The sequence below is a fragment of the Ursus maritimus genome, unplaced genomic scaffold, assembly GCF_017311325.1.
Source record: "Ursus maritimus isolate PB19 unplaced genomic scaffold, ASM1731132v1 scaffold_26, whole genome shotgun sequence".
Lineage (NCBI taxonomy): Eukaryota > Metazoa > Chordata > Mammalia > Carnivora > Ursidae > Ursus > Ursus maritimus.
The window spans coordinates 31,785,921-31,806,744 of record NW_024425119.1 but is presented as its reverse complement, the minus strand read 5'-3'; the positions used below and the strand labels follow the sequence as shown (position 1 = coordinate 31,806,744).

The 20,824-nt window shown below is 37.2% G+C and overlaps 1 protein-coding gene across 1 annotated transcript in view; it reads left to right on the top strand.

Moving 5' to 3' along the window:
• The window catches only part of SLC2A13 (solute carrier family 2 member 13), a 375,922-nt gene that overhangs the window by 43,199 nt on the left and 311,899 nt on the right, over nucleotides 1-20,824 (top strand). Inside the window, exon 2 of the mRNA XM_008704707.2 lies at nucleotides 10,121-10,280. Within this exon, the coding sequence (XP_008702929.2) occupies nucleotides 10,121-10,280 (160 nt within the window). The remainder of the gene's footprint in view (nucleotides 1-10,120; nucleotides 10,281-20,824) is intronic.

Genomic DNA, 20,824 nt, shown 5'->3' with positions numbered 1-20,824 from the left:
GTTGAATTCTTGAACACCCTGTTGATGTCCGAGAACTGTTTTTTTGGTATTGGGGGATTCCTTCCCCCCCACCAACACATTGCAGTTGGGTTCAGAAACCCAAAATAGACATTTAGAATTTACTTATTTAGGAATTTTATTCTTGTTCTTGAGACCTTTTTTGGTTGGATTTGATACCAAGATTGATAGTTTTCTCTAAGCACAATGAAAGTACCATTTTATTGTCTTCTGAATTCCATTGTTGCTGGCAAGAAGTCAGCTATCTTTAACAGAGAAATTATAGTAGCAATTAGAAGATTGGAGATGGCCAAAATACAGTGGTGATTTCTTCTTAACTTTTGTATTTTCAAAGAAACTACTTGTTTCTTCTTTCTTCTCTTTTTTGTGACCTCCTACCATAAATAAGAAGATAAACACAAGCTTAAAGGCAGGATATACGTGAAGAAAGGAAACGTCAGGATTTGGGGGATCCTTTCCAGCTCGACAAGAGACATGTTAAGAGAAGGACATTTTTAATTTTTTGTATTTAAAGCTCCCCATTTGAGTGTTCATCAAGTTGAAATTAGCCTTTTGAAAATCAACATAAATGATTTTTAACTGTATCTCTACCATCTATTATTTGTCATCTATTCATCGTCCTCCCACATATGTCTGTCTGTCATCTGCCATTCTGCCGACTGTCTCCTCCTGAATAGGAAATTGACTTCATATAAATAAAAGCCTGGTGAAATATGCCATTGGCATAGTTGTAGATGGAGATCTTGCAAAATACTATTCAGAAAGGGTAAGACAATGAGCTAGGTGTTCTCACAATTGAATTGTTAAGGTAAAATGGGAGTAGCAGCAGTGATAAAAGTCATGGTACCTGCTCATTTGTTAAAAAATTGGAAATCACTACTGTTATTCCGGCTGTGTCAGTGTCTCAAAGCTCCTGGAGCAAAAATAAGAGTAATGCCAGCTAATTTGTGCCAAAGCTAGGCTTCCTTGACTGAGTCAGAGCCGCCACTAGATCTACAAGTAGAGTGAAATGTTTATAAGCCACAGAGAGCAAGACGGGGGTTCAGTTTAATCATCTCTTTCTAAAGCCAGCTTAAGAGGGATGATAGTGCCGTTTTCAAAACAAGCACCCATATCGCTCATTATGTGTCATATCACTTGGAGTCTATTTCTAAGCATGTTCCTAAGCCACAGTTACGGCATCTTGCTTATCACCTTTCATAACTGTTAAGGATCCCTGTATTCTTTTTAGACCCTACAAGAAAAAAGAAACAGAATTGTACAGTGTTGATAAATGTTTTGCTGTGATTGGCTCCTACCAATTCGAAGAGTCAGCAAAACAGGCTTCGAATTATGTATCCATTTTTGGTATACTAAAGAACAAAATAGAAAGTTGGTTATGTCTATTAAACAATTTTAACTCTGTGCTAGAGAGGACCTAAAGATCATTTGTCTCACTCTTTCGCTTTTATCATTAGTGAGATTTAGCTTTCTTAAAGCCAGATGATATAGAACTAGGGCTCCTAAGAGCAGACAAACTTTTCCATTTTCTATTTCAAAAGTATCTTGGATGATAAGTGCAAAAAGTGTACGTGAACATAATTCCCCATTTTGTAGTAATAGGCAGTGGAAGCCAACTTGGCTATGTTCCTCATCAAACAGATAAAAATTTATTGCAGATAGACTTCCATGATTCCCGGGGATTATTAGTAAAGAATCTGTGAAAGCCGGTTGTATGTCATTGTAGATCTTAAAAAAGGTGCCTTTTTCCTCTGCATTTTTACGTTAAGATTTTATTACCTTGCTTTTTTAAGTATAAGCAGCATGGGAATATTCATGTAGATGGAAAGATAATACTAGAACAGGTGGGGAGAAAAAAATATCTTTTGATGGGTGGCTTACATGATTTTTACCACTCTAAAAAACTCACAGGCTAGGGTCATTCAGTGTACTTTTTATAGACACAGGAAGTCATTAATAGAGATTTTTGGTAACGAAGATGGACATAATCTTCTACAAATCTTTGCCTTTTTGGACATTAAGTAGAAATTATTATTTAATAATTATTCAGGCATAATGTTCTAACCAAGTAAAATGTTTTGCTATTGCCACCAAGTGCTAGAACAGAAAAAGACCAGTTAATGCTTTGAAGTGGTTTTTAGACAAGTCAAGAAATCCTATCTGCACAGCTCAAGAAATATTACTTAGAACTGGGAAAAGAGAGGAGCCGTAATAAGAAGGGTTGAGTGACTACTCAGTGGTCTATCTGTTCAGCTGTCTTTTTTCCCCCAGACTAAGTGAGGGGCAGATCCTCTGAGCTATTTATGCTGAAACTTCCCTATCCTTGAGGTGTTTGTTGTTTATCTTGGGGTTGGTTTAGAGGTGGTTTATCTTAGGTGTTTCCTCCTTGAGGATGTCTTTCACATTCTCACACCTGAAAGACAACTTGGCAAGATACAAAATACTTGGATCACAGCATTTCCCCCTTAAATATGTGCAGTTGTTGCTCTCTGGTGTAGTCTATTGCCTGGTTTTTAATACTTGGTGGGTGAGCTGCTTTTTTCTTTCTGCTCTGTTAAAAAAAAAAAAAAAAGATCAATTTCTGTTAACTTTACAAATCAGAAAATTTCCCAGGATGTGTTTTGCTGTTCCTACCCACCCCTGGGTGCCCATTTATTTCTTTTATAATGGTTTATCTTTCAACAATATCTTTTATCATTTTAATTTCCTTTGCTCTCCATTCTTGGAGAGCATTTCAAATTGACGTTCCACACTGATTCAAATTTCACACAGCTTCATTTCTGTTATTTACTGCCTCCAATATGGTGTTTACTTCTGTAATTATTTACATATTCTATTAATTTTTTAGAGTTCTTGGCAATCCTTCTTTACCCAACCTGTTCCCCTGTTTAATTTCATTCGGTTGTCTTTATTTAAGCTGATTCCCTCCTCATGGCTCTCTGTTCCTGCTTTTTTAGGCAAGGCCAGACCTTTTTTGAAGAACAGTTTAAAAATTTGGTCGGGGGTGGGGAGGTTGTTCATTTAGTATTTTGTTACTTTAATATTTCCTTTAATAATTCCTTCTGTTTCACTCCGCAGCCCTTATATCTGTTGCATGAATATTTCTATAACCAGATTCTAGCCCTGGGCTTATCTTCCTGTGTACACATTTCTTGTGTATTTTGCCTATGCCAATTCAATTACGATCTACATTCAGGTGATTCACAGTCGTTAGCTGCTGTTAGGTCCACATTGTTTGTTGTGCTAGAACATTTACTTCTAGATGTCACATAGAGCTAAATATGACAAAGCACCACTTAAGTTCCTGTTTGCTAAATTCACCGCCTCAGGGAAGACGTATTGATTTCTTATTAACCTTTGTGTATTCCATTTGTCCGGTGTAAAAGCATACTGCCTCCACTTTTGTTAGCATTTCATACTAACGTTATCTCTCTCTTATAACCTCTACTGTTTTAGGAGATTTCTTACCAAAAAAAAAAAAAAAAAATCTTATGTATTAATTTATTTGCCATCTCTCCCCATCAAGAAATTCTTTCCTTCTCTGTTTTTCTCCTGCCCTCTTCAATCTGTGTGTTCTAGGAACACGTCTTTCTTCTTCTCATTATCTGAATACTGGAATATTATACTGTTACTTAAAATGATCTTGAGTTACAGGGGTGACAAACCAGTACCTAGATGGTTGTATAGAGCTACCCAGGGATGTGTTCTCTTTGGCCTACAGAGTATGTCATACCTTCCATGTCTCACTCATTTGGCTTCTATATTTATTATACCTGACTTGCTTCTGTAAGAAGTTTGAGACCCTTTTTTGAGAAAAGAAAAAAGAGAAGGAAAATGTTTGTAATGTGAGTTAAAGCTACAGAATTATGGGGGGGGGGGAACCCCTGCAAGTTATAACCAAAATGTAATAGTGGTTACGTATGGGAGGGGTGCTTAGAGGTGATTTTTATTTACCTAACCTTCTTACCTGTGACTTCCAGATTTTCCCTAACGAATAATATATTGAGTGTAAAACATCAGTTAACAGTAATTTAAAAGGATATGGTTTTGTTAAAAAAAAATTAAAAAAATAAAAAGTAGAAGGATATGGTTTTGTATATGCATCCCAAAGTACTAATCAACTGTGAAGCCACAGTCTGTGCTTGACAGTTAGGCAAGTTATAGTAACAGAAGATATGTGAGTTACGATCATTCCATTAAAAGGGTTGTAGTTGGGAAACAACGTGATACAGACTTTACTGAGATGTTACCGGAAAAAAGGAATACGATGAGATCAATAGTATATTCTCAAGTAATATGAATGGAGAAGTCATTTGGGCTGTTAAAGACTGCACTGAGTTTAAATGATGGTGACATGTTGATAATGCCTTGTGAAGAGCTTTTTAACACTACAGAACAATAATTCTGCTTGTCATCCGCATAGATAAAATCTCACCCATAACCTGGCTGCTCTGTTACAGGCATTTTGTGTTGTATATATATTTTCATTACTTTGGGGGCTTATTGCCTTTGACGTTGCCCAGCAGTGTTTGTGAAAGTCTGAAGTCTTGTTGTTAGAGAAGAATAAAAACTGAATTCTGGGGGCGCCTGGGTGGCACAACGGTTAAGCGTTTGCCTTCTGCTCAGGGCGTGATCCTGGCGTTCTGGGATCGAGCCCCACATCAGGCTCCTCTGCTGGGAGCCTGCTTCTTCCTCTCCCTCTCCCCCTGCTTGTGTTCCCTCTCTCGCTGGCTGTCTCTCTCTCTGTCGAATAAATAAATAAATAAATCTTTAAAAAAAAAACACAAAAAAAAACAAAAAACTGAATTCTGTGTTAACAACCTGGTAGCTATAGATCCTTGACTTTTCAGAAGAAGGCAGACATAGCAGTCCTGGGCAGGACAGCCAAACGGAAAGTAACAACTACAGTAAGGGACACTTTTTTAGACAGATTTTCTTTCCTTTTATTAAGATGACTCCTTTAGCAATCGTAGAGCAATGATTTGCAAAATGAAATTAGGACATCAGAATCCTTCTTGTTCAAGAAGCATTATTATTGAAAGGTGCCTTCCTGTGCTTCTAAGAAGCTAATTAGTTGCTGCCTGGCTTGTGCTGAGAGGCTGCTGTGGCTCATGGGTATTTACCTATCGCAACAGGATTTTCTAATGCTATTTGTTTATGAAATTATTTATCCTTCTGACTCAGGACTTTAAAAGGGCTTCCAGCAGTTTTTGAAAGCCAGCTTCAGCACTCAAGAGCCCTTGTGCTATTGATGGCGGATCAGCCTGGCAACGTGAGAGTGTGAGAATCCGGTTGTGGTGTCTGAGGTGCAGTTTTCTGGTGAAACTCCGTAAGGACAGGCATGATAATGAGCTTCCATGGATGCAGACTTCTTTATTTATTTTGTAAGAAATCTAACTTTCTCACAATATTCAGAAACAATACCAACTTAGATTTTTGTGGTTGCGTTTGCGCTAATAAGCTGCTAACAGGAACTTGTACCACTCCGTTCCTTATGTTCATTTCAATTCATGGGTTTCGGGTGGACTATTAAGAATTTGTTCTTTATCGACATTTATTTTGGTTAGTGTTTGGAATAGGGAATAAGTCAGAAGTTCTTCATAGATCTTTTCCTAAAATTTAACTATCATTAATTACATCCATTTATGAAGTACTTAATTCTTAATTTGGAGGATTTCACACAGTATTTCTGAACTGCTGTTCATCAGAACAGTGAGCTTTGTCTCGGGACAGAATTCCATTTGTTTCCCCAAAGTAGCAAAGAGGTTTTGGGGTGGCAGAGCCTTAATAGCCAGGGTTAATCAAAAATGGGCACCATGTGTAGAAATCCATAAATTACAGTTTGCATGGATATTTTATTGATAGCAAGGTGAGATAGCCTTAGCAAATGTGGAGCCTGCTGCTCTCCCTGAACATAGTAGCATTCTTTTATAGTTTCCATTTTTAGAGCAGTTTTATGGGTTTATACTTGTCTCGCTTGAAATTATGTAGTGAATCACATACAATTGACTAATTAGACTGAGCTCTTTAACATGACATCTGGTGGCAGTAAGTACATAGCAGGTTTGGTCTCTATGTCTCTAGAAGTAGTCTTCCTCCTTCAACAGATTGCATCCTTTTTTGCCGCAAGGCCTTTGTCTAAGCTGGACTGATTATCTAAAGTGTGTGTCACCTTTCCCATGCTGTCATCAGTCTCTAGCTTACTCATTCACCTGATCTCTGCTTAAATATGACCTTCTCATCCAAGAACTATCTGACTCTTCAAGCTGGGCCAGTCCCTTTTCTACGAGCTCATTTCTTCACACTTCCCCTTTGGTGAGACCCATCACATTTCACATCTAATTACTTGTTGAAATACATTTTAGCAGACAGATGCTAAGCTCCATGAGGACAGAGGACCTGTCTCTCCTACGACACTGTGTCCCCAGTGCTTAGCACAATGCCCTGCTCAGATCAAGTATGCAGTGAACACTCACTGATTAATGGTTACTGCCTGCATGATTTGGGCTCTGTCTGCCTCTCCTCTCCACACATATGCTGCTTCACACTTACTGTTTACCTCTGAGAAAATCCCCTATCATTTCATATTTCCTTAAGGCCATGCTTGTCTCTGTAGAACTGTCTGCCCAGCCTCTCTGAACTAGCATCTAATCACTGTCAGTGTGCAGCCGTTGTCTGCATCACAGGATGCAACCCAGTGTGTAGCTGTGCTGTGACCCTTACCATGGTATTTGGAAATTATTTGATTGCCAGTTTATGTGAGCAGGGCTTGTATATAGCTTCTCTTATAACAGAGACCCTACTTCGTTCACTTATATTCATCCTGATAATGCCAGCACCTAGCACAAGTCAAACTGAATCAAAAAAGGTTAGAATGCCTCACAACTACAGGTATATAATCCTAGAAATAATTGCTGACATTATCGACTGCTTTCCATATGCTAAGCACAATTTTAAGTGCTTTTACTCTATGTACTCATTGAACCTCAACTCCTATGAAAGAGTTACTCTTATTCTTCTCAATATATAGGTGATCTGGAGACCCAAAAAGTTAATTTGTCCAGACTTAACCATCTGGGGAGTGGCAAGGCTGGAATTTAAACCCACTGGTTCCAGAGCCTACCCTCATCTTTGCTGGCCAGTCAGTAGAGTCTAGAACTTTCAAAATTGGGTTCTGGAATCTCTCTGTCTGGGTCAAATTCTGGTTCCTCTGCTTAGCATCATCTGACCTGGGGTAAGGTCCTTCTTTGCAAAATGGGGATAATTACATGTCCTTTATAGGGATGTTGTGAGAACTTAATAAAATAATCAGTCTCTGTGAAATATCAAATGCAGGCCATTGTAACACTGGTAAATCAATGGGAGCACTCATTTGACAGATCTTTTGGGGTTCTTTCCAATTCTAAATCCAATGAGTCTGTCTGTTTATAGTTCTCAGTCTTTTCTCTTTGTCATTCCTTGTTACTTTTCAAGGTCCTGGTGTTTCTTTTTAATAATTAACCTTTATATAAGGCCTGAGGCTATCTCTACATTTCTGTCAAGTAAAATCCATGGGCTTTGTGACAAGCATGTGCTGCCTAAAACCACAGTCCTGATTTCCCACGCTTAAATCTAGGAGCTGTGTGCCTGAGTAAAGATGCCTGGCTAAGGAGAGCAGCTGAATTCTTGTTACAGCCAGACCAGCAGGGAAAGAAATCCAGACAGTTACTGTTGTCTGCTTTTTGGAAGCTTATTGAGATGTTCTAATTGTAAAAGAACTAAAAAGAATATACAATTAATTTGTCAACATTTGTATCAAATGTTTCCTCTTTCCAAGTTAGATGAAAGCCAATTTAGTATCATGTGTTCTCTTAAATTGATTAGCAGTCAGATGGAAACTTCCAGCTGTTTAGGTGATGATTTAATTGTAAAGACTATTCATACTTTGTCTACTAACACATGCTTTTTTTAATGAAACTCATAAAATCTTGATTCTTTTCATGTATATTTATATATATTGATAGGCACTACAGCAGCAAGTAATACTGGTGGAAACTACAGAGTGTATAGTTCTGAGATTTAGTGGTCTCACTTGTGAGCAGTTATTAATAGTAGTTATTCAGTAGTACAGAAGCAGATATATATTAACTTAAATAAATCTGATCTGTCCGTGTATTTGCTTGGTCCAAACATGGAACAAAGTAAATAAAAATATGGCAAAACACGTCTAAAATAGGTGAAATTGGGGACAGTTATGACATCAGGAAGGAATTTAGCTCACAGAATAAATACCATGAAGTCCAAAACACTTAGTAGGGGTAGGCGTCTCTGACTGCCTAATGAAGAGGGAAGTGAAAGACTGCTGTGTGATTTATAGTGCCTATAAACACAGAGAGAGAAGCACAACTGTTGTAGTTACTGAGACCATAGACAGATCTCTCCTGTTATCTGGAATGTGGTAAATAGCACCATCAGCAGCCCTTGTTCAGAAAATACAGCAACAGGGGTGGCTCGTCGTTAAGCGTCTGCCTTCAGCTCAGGTCATGATCCCAGCGTCTGGGATCGAGCCCCGCATTGGGCTCCCTGCTCAGCGGGAAGCCTGCTTCTCCCTCTCCCACTCCCCCCGCTGTGTTCCTTCTATTGCTGCCCTTCTTTCCGTCAAATAAATACAATCTTAAAAAAAAAAAAAAAAAAAAAAGAAAAGAAAATACAGCAGCAGGTATCTTGGTGCTGCTACCTTCGATATAGGCTATTTTTTGGCATTCTAAAGATGAATTCATTAAAAGCAGTTCTACATGGGTATCTTACGTAACCCATTGATGTTCTGGCTTAATCTGGAGATCAATTTATAGTATCTACAAGTAGAAAAAGATTACATTTTCTTAGATAATCCTGCTTGATTTTTTTTTCCACTTAGTTTTTGGCAAGTATTGATTAGGTATTGGTTTTAGATTACATGATCAGACATACCTGGAAACTGGAAGTGCCACTGAGAAGTGAGCTAGGTATGGCCAAGAGGATCAAGGTTTTCTTTTAAGAAGTGATTTTGTATTAGCCTTAAGTTGTGGACTATAGAACTGTAGTTTTTCAAATATGTGGTGAGCATCAGGAGAGCTTGGAGAATTTTTAAAAGACAGACCCATCTCCAGTTTTCTATTTAGTAGGTCTGGGGTGGGTAAGGTGAGACCATCTTCATTAAAAAACAAAACAAAACAAAAAAACCACTGTATAAGTGGTTTAGTGATTGGTGAAGTTCTAGAACTACTACCATAGGTTATGCTGCATTAATTTCAGATAGAAACAAACTGTAAGCAAGTATAACCAAAGACACCTTAGCCATAAAACCATCTGTTTTATGGTTAAGATTATATGTTCTCAAGGACTTTAAATTACCAAAGTATTGTCCATTGTAAGCCACTTCAAAAATCTATGCCTAGCTGGTCGAACAGGGTGATTTACTATATGGATTTTTTATTAGTAAGCCAGTTAGTTTTGGTGTGTCTGCTGGAAATGACGACTTTGAGTAGTTAATACGATTCTAGGATAATTTTTATTCTCATCATTGTCTGATTACATTTCCATATAGACTAAAAATATTTTGATAATTATATCCTATCTAGAGAGCATTTTCTTCTTTTTAGTCCACAAAACTTGTAAAGCATGTTTTAAATACATTCTAAAGTTATCTGAGAGCTCTAGCGATAGTTTCATTTGTAGGCTTTCAAGTGATAATATGAAAATGGGTATCTCCACATTATGTCTTTACTTACCTGCAGTAGTCACTAGTTCTAGACAAAATCTTTATCTGGTAAACCTTTGTTTAAAGTAGAAAACCGGGGCGCCTGGATTGCGCAGTCGTTAAGCGTGTGCCTTCAGCTCAGGGCGTCGGGATCGAGTCCCACATCGGGCTCCTCCGCTATGAGCCTGCTTCTTCCTCTCCCACTCCCCCTGCTTGTGTTCCCTCTCTCGCTGGCTGTCTCTCTGTCACATAAATAAATAAAATCTTTAAAAAAAAGATAAAGTAGAAAACCAAGGATGTGTCTTTGTCTAGCATCAGTGTTTATAACAGCACCAGAAATCGCGAGTGGGTGTCCTCTGTTGACTTTTCCTTGTCTCTTCACAGGCATCGCTTCCATGACTGTGCCCGTGTACATCGCAGAGGTCTCCCCGCCCAATTTAAGAGGTCGGTTAGTCACCATCAATACCCTCTTCATCACCGGAGGCCAGTTCTTTGCAAGTGTTGTTGATGGAGCCTTCAGTTATCTCCAAAAGGATGGATGGAGGTCTGTAAATTGTTCTTACATTTAATTTTCAAATCGTGATTTTAGGCGATGGGAGAAACATTGAGAAATGATAAGAAATATGTAACTGGGTATTTTGAATCATTATAACTAATTTATAAGTGGGTGGCATTCAGCAAAATTGAAAGTGGACAAGAAGCTGATATTTATTTTAATGATAGACAAGGAACCTACCATTATGAATTGATATTTACAGGTTTTTTAGCATTTAGGTGACATTTCTCACACTGTGTGTAATCTTTTGCAATATTTAAAAATGAATGCAGCGATAAATATGTATGGAGTTCTTGAATTGTATCTGTGATTGACAGGGTGTTTATGAACTGCAGTTATAACTAACATCCTTTTTGGATTTAAGAGGCTGCATTCTGACCTGAAAGAAAGAAAACCCATGCTTTAAAGGTATAGATTTAGCTATATAAAAATATGTTGTTATGTATATTTAAATTTAAAATACACACATTGTTCCCTGGTCACTATTTGCCTTATTTTGAATCAAAAGAGATGAGAAAAGTGTTTTTAAACTGCTTTGAAATATTTTCAAACCAAACATTATAGAAGCAAACTAATCTTATGTTAAAGCTTAAAACTATAATAGGCTCCGAATTTTGATATCACACTTTATAGTAATCAAAACAATAGCTTCGTGTAACTGGTCAGGGAAATTTTGTTAAAAGGTGCAGCGGGTCACACAGTATTCTCTAACTTATTCTCTTGGCACTGCGGATTACAACAGATGTTTATTGAACATCTCCTCTGTATGGGCACTGGAGATACAAGATTGAACAAGACAGACTCTAGTACTTTTATGCACGGTACTTACAGTGTTGAAGTGAATTCTTAACAGCTGAAGAAAAACGGGTTTGATGAGATAAGGATGTAGGGAGTTAAGCTGTGTGAACAGCACCATAAACCATGTGCTTTGTTGAGCCGTTAAAGACTGAGACTGATGAAGCTTTATTAAAAGTTACGTAAGAAAACTTACTGTTGCCAATTAGGGCCTACCTGTGTCAGGACCGTTAAAGAGAGGACCCAATTCTTAAAGCATTGGTTCCTTCTACAGAGGTTGCTAAACCACTTTCCATCTTTGAAGGGACGAATCTCTGCCAAAGTGAGAAATTACCCGAAAATTGGAGAAACAGGAAATTTCATCTTTCTTTTTCCACTCTGTAGATGAAGACAAAGATAGCTCTTACCAGCATAAACTGATATTTTGAGTCTTTTTTAGAAACTTGGTGAAAGTCAGCTTTCAACCCCATGTCTTTAAGTAGGCCTAAATCATTTATTTACATTAAGTTAAAAAAAAAAATTTTAGGGGTGCCTGGGTGGCTCAGTTCGTTAAGTGTCCGACTTTTGATTTTGAAAATAAATGTTAAATGCTTATAGCTGCCATAGAAAGTGTAAGAAAGAAGAGACTAGAGACAAAAATGATTTTCCAAATAACCCGTGGGATCCCAGCTGAAGTTGGAGACATATGTTTGCAGGAAAGCCGAATAGCATGGCTGTGTGCATTTTCCCCACAATACTAGACTGAAGGGTGAAAAAATAAACTGTAAGAGGATAGGAAGACTAACTTGGGCTGGTACTCAGCCAAATGCATTAACATACCAGATCTCTTGGAACTCACTTGCTGTTCGCATGAATACGCATTCACTTATGTCCACGTGCAAACAGGTTTCCTTTTTTTACTGGTGAGTTTTCTGTGTGTTACTCTCTTGCGGTATTTAGCATTCTTAGCAGTGTGTTTAACTTCTCTGACTCCTGGGCTAATAGGAGTGTGGTTACAGGCAAATAAAGGTTGAAGAGCTACCTCAACATCTTTAGAACTGTCAGCAATTATAACTTATTTAAAATTATAACAGCACATAATTCATTTTTGTGGCAGTATATTTCAGAAATCCTAATTGAAATGTGGGTGTAAATGTTACAAATAGAATTTTTTCATACTCATATTTTTGCATGTTATCAAGTAAGGTGTCCCCTCTCTTCCAAGAGTTTTGACATTTTAGCATTGTTTATTTCCCTTTTTGACTTTTATTGCCTCTGAAACTGTCTAGTTCAAGTTACCAAACATTTGGTGTTATTACTGTATAACCAGTGTCCCAGATTTTACTAGTTTACATTGGAGTGATGAACAATTTTAGAGTCTGTTAGTGAGTACTATTTGATCCTAACTAAAATCTCGAGAGACTGGTGGAACTGATATATTCACAATTTGCTGATTAAAAAAAATGCTAAGAGAAGTTAAAGATTTGATTGAGGCCACATGGCTGTTACAAAGAAGAGTTTAGAGCCAGTTCTTCTTACTTGAAATCTAACTACTTTCTTCCTCATTCTGCTTCCAGTAGTTTATAATTTAAAATGTAGTTATTGACAATTTTGACAGTAGTGACCAAATTAAGACTTACAGAAGGCGAAACTGATTAATCAGACAAAAACTTCTTAGCCTTTGTTCTTGAAAAACGAACTCATCTTTTGTGCCAGATGGGTCAAAGCTACTGTTCTCTTATTTGGATATCATAGAAATAAATTGTTTTCTGCCAAAGAACTAGAAGATTAATTTTTCTAGAAAAAAGAATTGCCAGTAGAAAATCGAACCTTGGTATTTGTGTAGCACTCTTGTGTTATTATATGTTTTTCCTGGGAAAAATGTCATCCAGCTTCATGAGGAAAGAGGAATAAGGATTTTGAAGAGATCATTAATGATTAGAATTTTGTGAAAACAACTTTGAGATATAATTCACATACCATTCAGTTTACCCATTTAAGATGCATATTCAGTGGCTTTTCGTATATTTGCAGAGCTGTGAAGCCATCACTGCAGTCAAATTTAGAATATTTTCATTACCCCGGAGAGAAACTTTGTACCCCTTAGCTGTCACCCCCCAACCTTCCAGCTCTTGCCAGCTCTAGGTGATCATTAATCTACTTTTTGTCTATAGATTTGCCTCTTCTGGACATTGCATGTAATGGTATGTGGTCCCTTGTGGACTGGCTTCTCTCACTGACCATGTTTTCAGAGTTCGTTCATATTGTAGAATGTGTACGTGTTTTCTTTCTTTTTATTGGCCACTGTGGATATACCACATTCTATTTATCCAGTTTTCAGTTGATGGACATTTCCACTTTTTAGCTATTATAAATAATGGTGCTATGAACATTTCTGTACAACTTTCAGGGTGGACATGTTTTCCCTTCTCTTGGGCATATACCTATGGGTGGAATTGCTAGGTCATGTGGTAACTACGTCTAGCCTTTTGAGGACTTGGCAGACTGTTCTCCAAAGGACTGCACTATTTTACATTCCCACTTCGCACTGTATGAGAATTCCAGTTTCTCTGCATGCTAGGGAACATTGATTATCTGTCGTTTTGATTATCGTCATCTTAGGTGGGTGTGAAGTGGCATCGCATCGTGGTTTTGATTTGCATTTCCCTGATGAATCGTGATGTTGAGAAAGATTTGATTTTTACCTAATATATTACAGTGCTTATAAAGATGGCTGAGGTATTTTAGTAGTTAGTATTAGTGATACAAAGTTTTATCACTGCCTTTCTCTGCGCTGATATTTTTTAGTCTTGCTTATTGAACATGGATTTGCTCACTGCCCCTCAAGCAAATGAAGGTTTTCTCTTTTGTCATTGCCGAGTTAAAGCCTGGCATGTCGCAGGCCCTCAATAAATATATAATAGAGTAAATTTAACAGCTGCCACTGTGAAGGTATAAAACACTTACCTGGGCATGCCACTGCTTAAATGTCTCACAGCCTCTCCATTTCCCACAGGAAATAAAAAGTCAAGCTCTTATCATGGTTTGTGGTGCCTTCCATTATCCAGTCTGTGCCTGCTTTTCTAGATTTTTCTACCTTATCGTTGCCTCCCTCCCTCTTCCTTTATATAACAGAAGTGCTTGTATGCCCGATACACCAGTTGCATCATTTCTAGATTTTTCCATCTGCTTAATTTACCTATAACGCTTTCCTACCCTGTCCTGCTTTACTGGTCCACCTACAGTTGCTCCTTTAAATCTCTGCTTTTGCATATCATGTGAAACTGTTTCTGTTCCCTTGTCCTTTCATAAGACTTTCTACATAGCTTCACTGTTTTATACATTTCTTATTTTGAACTAGTTACTTTTCTGTTAGTCTCTCGATTCACTTTAGAACTCCTGAATGTCATTGACTTTGTACTCTTTTTTTAGATCTGGGAAAGAGCCTGGAACATAGAAAATGCTCAATTAATGTTTATTGAACTGAGCTGAATTGATTCAGCTCTAGGGAAGGGACTCTTAACTAAAGCGAAAAGCTATTGATTTTTAAACCAAAATACCAATTCGTTAATGTATGTTGAGGAATACATTTGCTTCATAGATAGCTGCAAAACTAAATTATTAATCATAAGTGTTTCTTATTAGGGGTACAAATCAGAGAATGAAAATTAGTTTCTGAGCTCATGTGGGTTTCCATCCCTCAAAATAATATGCCTCCCTGGCTCCAGAACACTTTTTGTTCTCTTTTGGACAGAGCTGGTTTTCAAATGAGTTTTCCTCTACTTATGATTACATAAACCATCATGTGACTTATAGTAATAAGACTGATATATCTAGAGAGGAGCTAAATTATTCTCTTTTATGTTGATTTTTGTTCATTTTATTCTCAGATTTTTTAAAAATTAGTGTTATCTCAGTAGCCCATGCACAACCATTTGGTGTCTGAATGTGCTAGGTATTTTCACATTTTTCAGCATTTACATCATGCTTTTTGTGTGTGCTAAGGAGGTAGAATTTGAGGAAATGTTAAGTGTTGAATGAGAAGTACAGAATATTAGTGTTAGCAACATCTGCAGGAGAGATTTTTCTGAAATGTCTTTAGGCTAATTCGTGGACAGTGTGAGACTTGTGCCGAGTTCTTTGAAGAATTGGTGGACAGAGGTGGAAATGAGGGCAGAATAGAGGCCAGGTGAGGACAGGAGGCTTGAAACTGAGGTAATGAAGTGCATGAGAGATGGGAGCCAGATTCTAGGGGTCTGTGAATTCTAGGCTTAGAGATTTTTGAACTTTTATCTACAGGCAAAGGGAAACTATTTTAGAGCAGAGCATGCTATAATGTAAATCAAAGATTAATATGAGAGCGATGCTCAGAATTTATTGGAACTCTTGGCTCCTGGATGGTTGCAGAGACTATATTTATGAGGCTGTCACCAGAATATAGGTGTGAGGTAGTGAGGTGTTACTCTTGGAGTCATCAGTTAGTATAGGAATCATTCAGTCATTCAAGAAAACCTTGTTGGGGGGCACCTTCTGTATACTGTGCTGTGCATGCCACTAGAGATAGATGAATAAGAAGTGTACCTGTTCTCAGGCACCTCACAGACTGATGGAGAGACTTTTTCATCAGCTTGTTAATTAAATGATGGATAGTGTTATGAGAGCTCTTAGGGTGTGTGAATAACTTAGCTTTATGATGGAAAGATATTTGAGCTGAGTCTTTATGATTAAGAGAGTTCCAGGCATAGCGAGGGAGAAGGAAATGTTAGGTGGAATAGAATTTTCAAAAGCCTGGTAAGTAGTGTGAAAGGGCCAGTCATGTGTGGGCAGTAGTGAGAAGTTTTAAAGCAGCTAGGTGGAGGGCTGTGATGACTATCTGGGAGTTTGAAGGTGACGTAGAAAGGTAGTCTTCAGTGGGTGTGAACAGAACTTTAAATTCCTTGCACTCACTTTAGCAGTACATTGAATCAAGTTTGTTTATTGGAAGTACAGAAAATAATTTTTAAAATAATTTCCTTGGGATGAAAAATGAGTGAACCTCTCTCCCCCCTAATATTTTACAATTTAAAAAATCATGTCAATAAGATGCTTTTGAGAATGATATTTCAAAAAGGTGGTATTTCTAAGCAAATTTATGCTGGGGAAAGTGTTCTTATAGTTTAGTGCTCAGAGATCAGTGGTATTTGGCTCCATATAAAATACAGAGTATTAAGCTGTCTTAAAAATCTAACTGTGCAGTGGCCATTTTAAGAAAGATGGATTTGGCTAACAGCTTGATTATAAGTTAATATCTTAATGCTGAAGACACTTGTAATTTCATTGTTGACAGAATTAGGATGCAAGACTCTTTGTTATAAAGGTATTGATAGTGTTGTGGGAGGAATAGGTTTAAGACTTGTTTTCACAGCACGTGAATTAATTTATCTGAGCTCTAATATCTTTATGAAACTAATGCTTCAACAGTTCTAGAATGTTATAGCATCAGATGAGTTAATGGCTCTGAACATATGTACAAACTCTTAAATGCTAGTAGATATTGTTTGCTGTCATCTCCAGAAAGTCTTAGGTTGATTTTCTATCTTATATCTAAAGCTGGCAATAAAAATTTCCCTCACATTCAATCATCTGTTTTTTCCCCCAGGTAAACAGTAAATATAGTTTGCCAATGAGAGCGGTTGTATAAGACTAATCTCTCCTGACAATGATTATTATAAACCACAGAAAGAATTTTTAGAACTGTTTAGGACACTGGAAAACTCCAGCTCCAGGAGTAGGTTAGAACTGAAGGGGATTTGATTCTTTTTTTTTTTTTTTTTTAAAGATTTTTCTTATTTATTAGAGAGAGAGGTAGAGAGAGAGGTGGAGAGAGAAAGAATGCACACAGAGGGAAAGGGAGAAGCAGACTCCCTGCTGATCAGAGAGCCCAACGTGGTGCTCGATCCCAGGACCCTGAGATCATGACCTGAGCTGAAGGCAGATGTTTAACCGACTGAGCCACCCAGGTGCCCCAGGGGATTTGATTCTTGAATGGCTCATGACGAGTCTACATTTATGGCTTTTTACTTGAGGGTAGCCCTCAATCCATAATGGATAGCTAGAACTTAAGTAGAAAATTATAGTTTTATTTGCTTACAGTCTCAGTGGCTAGAGTTTAGGGTGGTCAGAGTGGGGTGGAATTTGAGGGTGAAAATCCAGGAAAAGAATGATCCACAGAGGAGGAAGCTCCCCAGATCTGAATATTAATTTGCCATGAATGTTTTACTGACCTCAGAACTCTGAAGATATAGCAGAGATTCCATGGAGCCTGTGGAAAATAACAGTTACAAGATGATAAAAGCTGGGAGAGATTTTATTTCCTGCCTGTATGAGGAGTGACATATTCAGAGTTTGAAACTCAAGGTTACAGCTCAGGCTTTCCGTTAGAACTACAGAAGGACCGGGCCTTAGAAGTAAAGACTTTGTTGCATGACTAAGGATTTGCCCTAAGACCAAAACTGAATCAGATTCACACTAACCCAGTATAAAACCAAGCCTCCACAAACTCAAGGGGGCTGAGAGGAAAAAGTCTATAGCATTCAGAAGAAGAGAATAAAATCTAGGGTCTCTACAGTTTATCATTCACGATACTCATATTAGACATGTGAATAAACAGAACTTATGACACATAACTAAAAGAAAAATTGGACAATATAGACAGACCCTCAAGATAATGTAGATGTTGAAATTAGCAGAGAGGACTCTAGAGCAGCTATTATTAATGTGTTGAAGGACTTAGCAAACAAGATAGTCATACTGAGTGACCACATGGTGAATCTCTGCAAAGAATGCAACCTATAAAAAATAAAACCAAATAGAAATTCTAATAGTGTAAGTACGATCTCTGAAATTATAAATTAACATCTAAAAAGTTCATTGGATGGACTTAACAGCAGATTGAAGATGATAGAAGATAGGACCTGAAAACTTGAAGGCAGATTCATTGATACCACCTAATCTGAAATAGAGAAAATAATAAAGTTGAAAAAGAGGCCTCAGCGACCGAGGACACAAGGTCGAATATTCTTATATACCTCTAATTAATACTAAGTAGTCTAATATACATGTAATTGAAATCCAAGAAAGAATAAGGGAGAAAACAGGTTAAAAAAAAAAAAAAAGTAATGGCCACAAACTTCCAAAATGTGGTGAAAGCACTAAGTCCTGATTCCAGAATACTGTGAATCCCTAGTAGGATAAATATAAAGACGAGCATATGCAGGCGTATCATAATCAAATGGCTGAAAACAGAAGATACATACAGAGAAAGTTAGGATCCAAGGAAAAGAAGACAAGTTACATGAAGAAGAGCTGCAATACAAATGACAGCTGACTTTCCATCAGGAACAGTGGGAGGTCTGGAGACAATGGCATGTCATCTTTAGGATACTGTTGACCCTTGAACAACATGGGTTTGAACTGCATTGGTCCACTTAACAGATTTTTCCGACAGATACAGTATAGTGCTGTAAATGTATTTTCTCTTATGATTTTCTTGGTAACATTTTCTTTTCTGTAGCTTTAAGAATACAGTATATAATACAATCACATACAAAATATGTGTTAATCAACTGTTAGTTGAATGTTACTGGTAAGGCTTCCAGGGAACAGTAGGCTAGTAGTAGTTTTTAGGGGAGTCAGAAGTTACATTTGGATTTTTGACTGTGCAGGGTGGGTGCCCCTCACACCCATGCTGTTCAAGGATCAATTGTACTGAAAGAAAAATGTCAATCCAGTAGGAGAATATCCTTCAAAAGTATAGGTAAAATAAAAACATTTTCAGAAAAAGTAAAATTAATAGAATCTCACCACCAGACCTCCTGCATTGTAAGAAATGCTAAAGGAAATTCTTTAGACCGAGGGAAATGACCCTTGATGAAAACTCATCTACAATAAGGGACAAGAGCACCAGCTATTAAAAATAGGCTAAATATAAAGGACTTTATTTCCTCTCAATTTTGTCTAAAGACATATGACTTCACATTTAAATGTAATGTACTTAGCTATAAAATATGTGATGCTGATAGTAAAAACATTAGAGGAAGTAAATGGAAATTATATGTTTCTCAAGAGTTACAGTGTTATCTCTAAGTAGTAAAGATGCCTATTTTTATCCCCAGAACAACCATGAGACTCTATTGTAAAAAGATATAGCTAAGAACCCATTATAAGAATTAAAATGGAAGGGCATCTAGGTGGCTCAGTCAGTTGAACATCCGACTCTTGGTTTTGACTTAGGTCATGATCTTGGGGTCATAGGATCAAGCCCCATGTTGGGCTCCATAGTCAGTGGGGAGTCTGCTTCTCTCCTCCTCCCTCTCCCTCTACTCCTCCCCCTGCTCTCTCTCTCTCTCAGGTAAATTTTAAAAAAAATTAAAATGGAAGGGTGCTTGGGTGGCTCAGTCACTTAAGCGTCTGACTCTTGATTTTGGCTCAGGTCATGATCTCAGAGCCGTGAGATCAAGCCTTGTGTCCAGCTCCATTCCCAGTGTGGACCCTGCTTAAGATCTTAAAAAAAAAAAAAAAAAAGAAGAATTAAAATGGATATTTAAAATATTTGGATAAGCTGAACAAAGGCAAGAAAGGAAGAACACAATAAACAGATGGAACAAATGGAAGGCAAATAGCAAATGGTAGACTTAAAACCCAATTATTGCAATAATTACAAAATATAAAAAATGTTCATTGTGCACAGAAACATGACACAAGCCTATATTGTCTAAAAGTGACACAATTTAAGTATAGTACTACAGACAGGTTAAAAGTAAAAGAGTGGGAAGAGATTACTTTACAAACACTAAGAAAGCTGGTGTGGCTTCGTTAATAATCACACAAAGTAAGACTTTAAGACAAGCAGTATTTCCAGAGATAAAAAGGGACGTTTCATAATGATAATAGAGCCAACTAATCAGAAATAATAATAAATAATAAAGACTAGAAGTCGATATAATAGGAAGGTAAGCAATAGAAAAAAATGTTTCTTTGTAAAGATTAATAAAATTGATAAACTGATATGACTGGTTAAACTGATTAAGAAAAAAAGCTAAAGCACGAGTTATCAATATCAGGAGTAAAAGAATGCATCATTGCTATGGACATTATTAGGATAATGAGGGAATACTTTGAATGAGTTTATGCCAATAAATTCAACAACTTAGGTGAAATGGGAATATTGCTTGAAAGTCACAGCCCTACTAAAAACTGACACAAGGTAAAATGGAAAATCTGAATATCCCTGTATTTATTAAATAAATTGAATCGTTATTAGTAGCCTACCTGCAAAGCAAATCCAGGCCCAGATGGTTTCAGTGGTGAATTCTGTAAAATATTTAAGGAAGAAATAGTTCCAAGATTAAACAAAAGAAAACGGTGATGGAAGGAACACTTCCCACCTGGGGTTTTGAGGACAGCATAACTCTAATATGACCCAAGCTATTACAAGAACAAAAAACTCTAGATACTGATTGAAAGTATCCTTACAAAATAGTAGCAAATCAAAGCTAGTATAATAAAATATAATAAATTTGTGGTCAAGTCAGTTATCTGAGGAAAGTCAGGTTATTTAGCATTTGAAAATTAATTCGTGCAGGTCACCATGTTCAAATTATTAAAAAAAGGAGGATCTATATAATTAACTCAATATATGCAGAGAAAGCATTTGACAGAATAACATTCATTTATGCCAAAACCTTCCAGCAAACTAGAAGAACACTTCCTGAACTCAG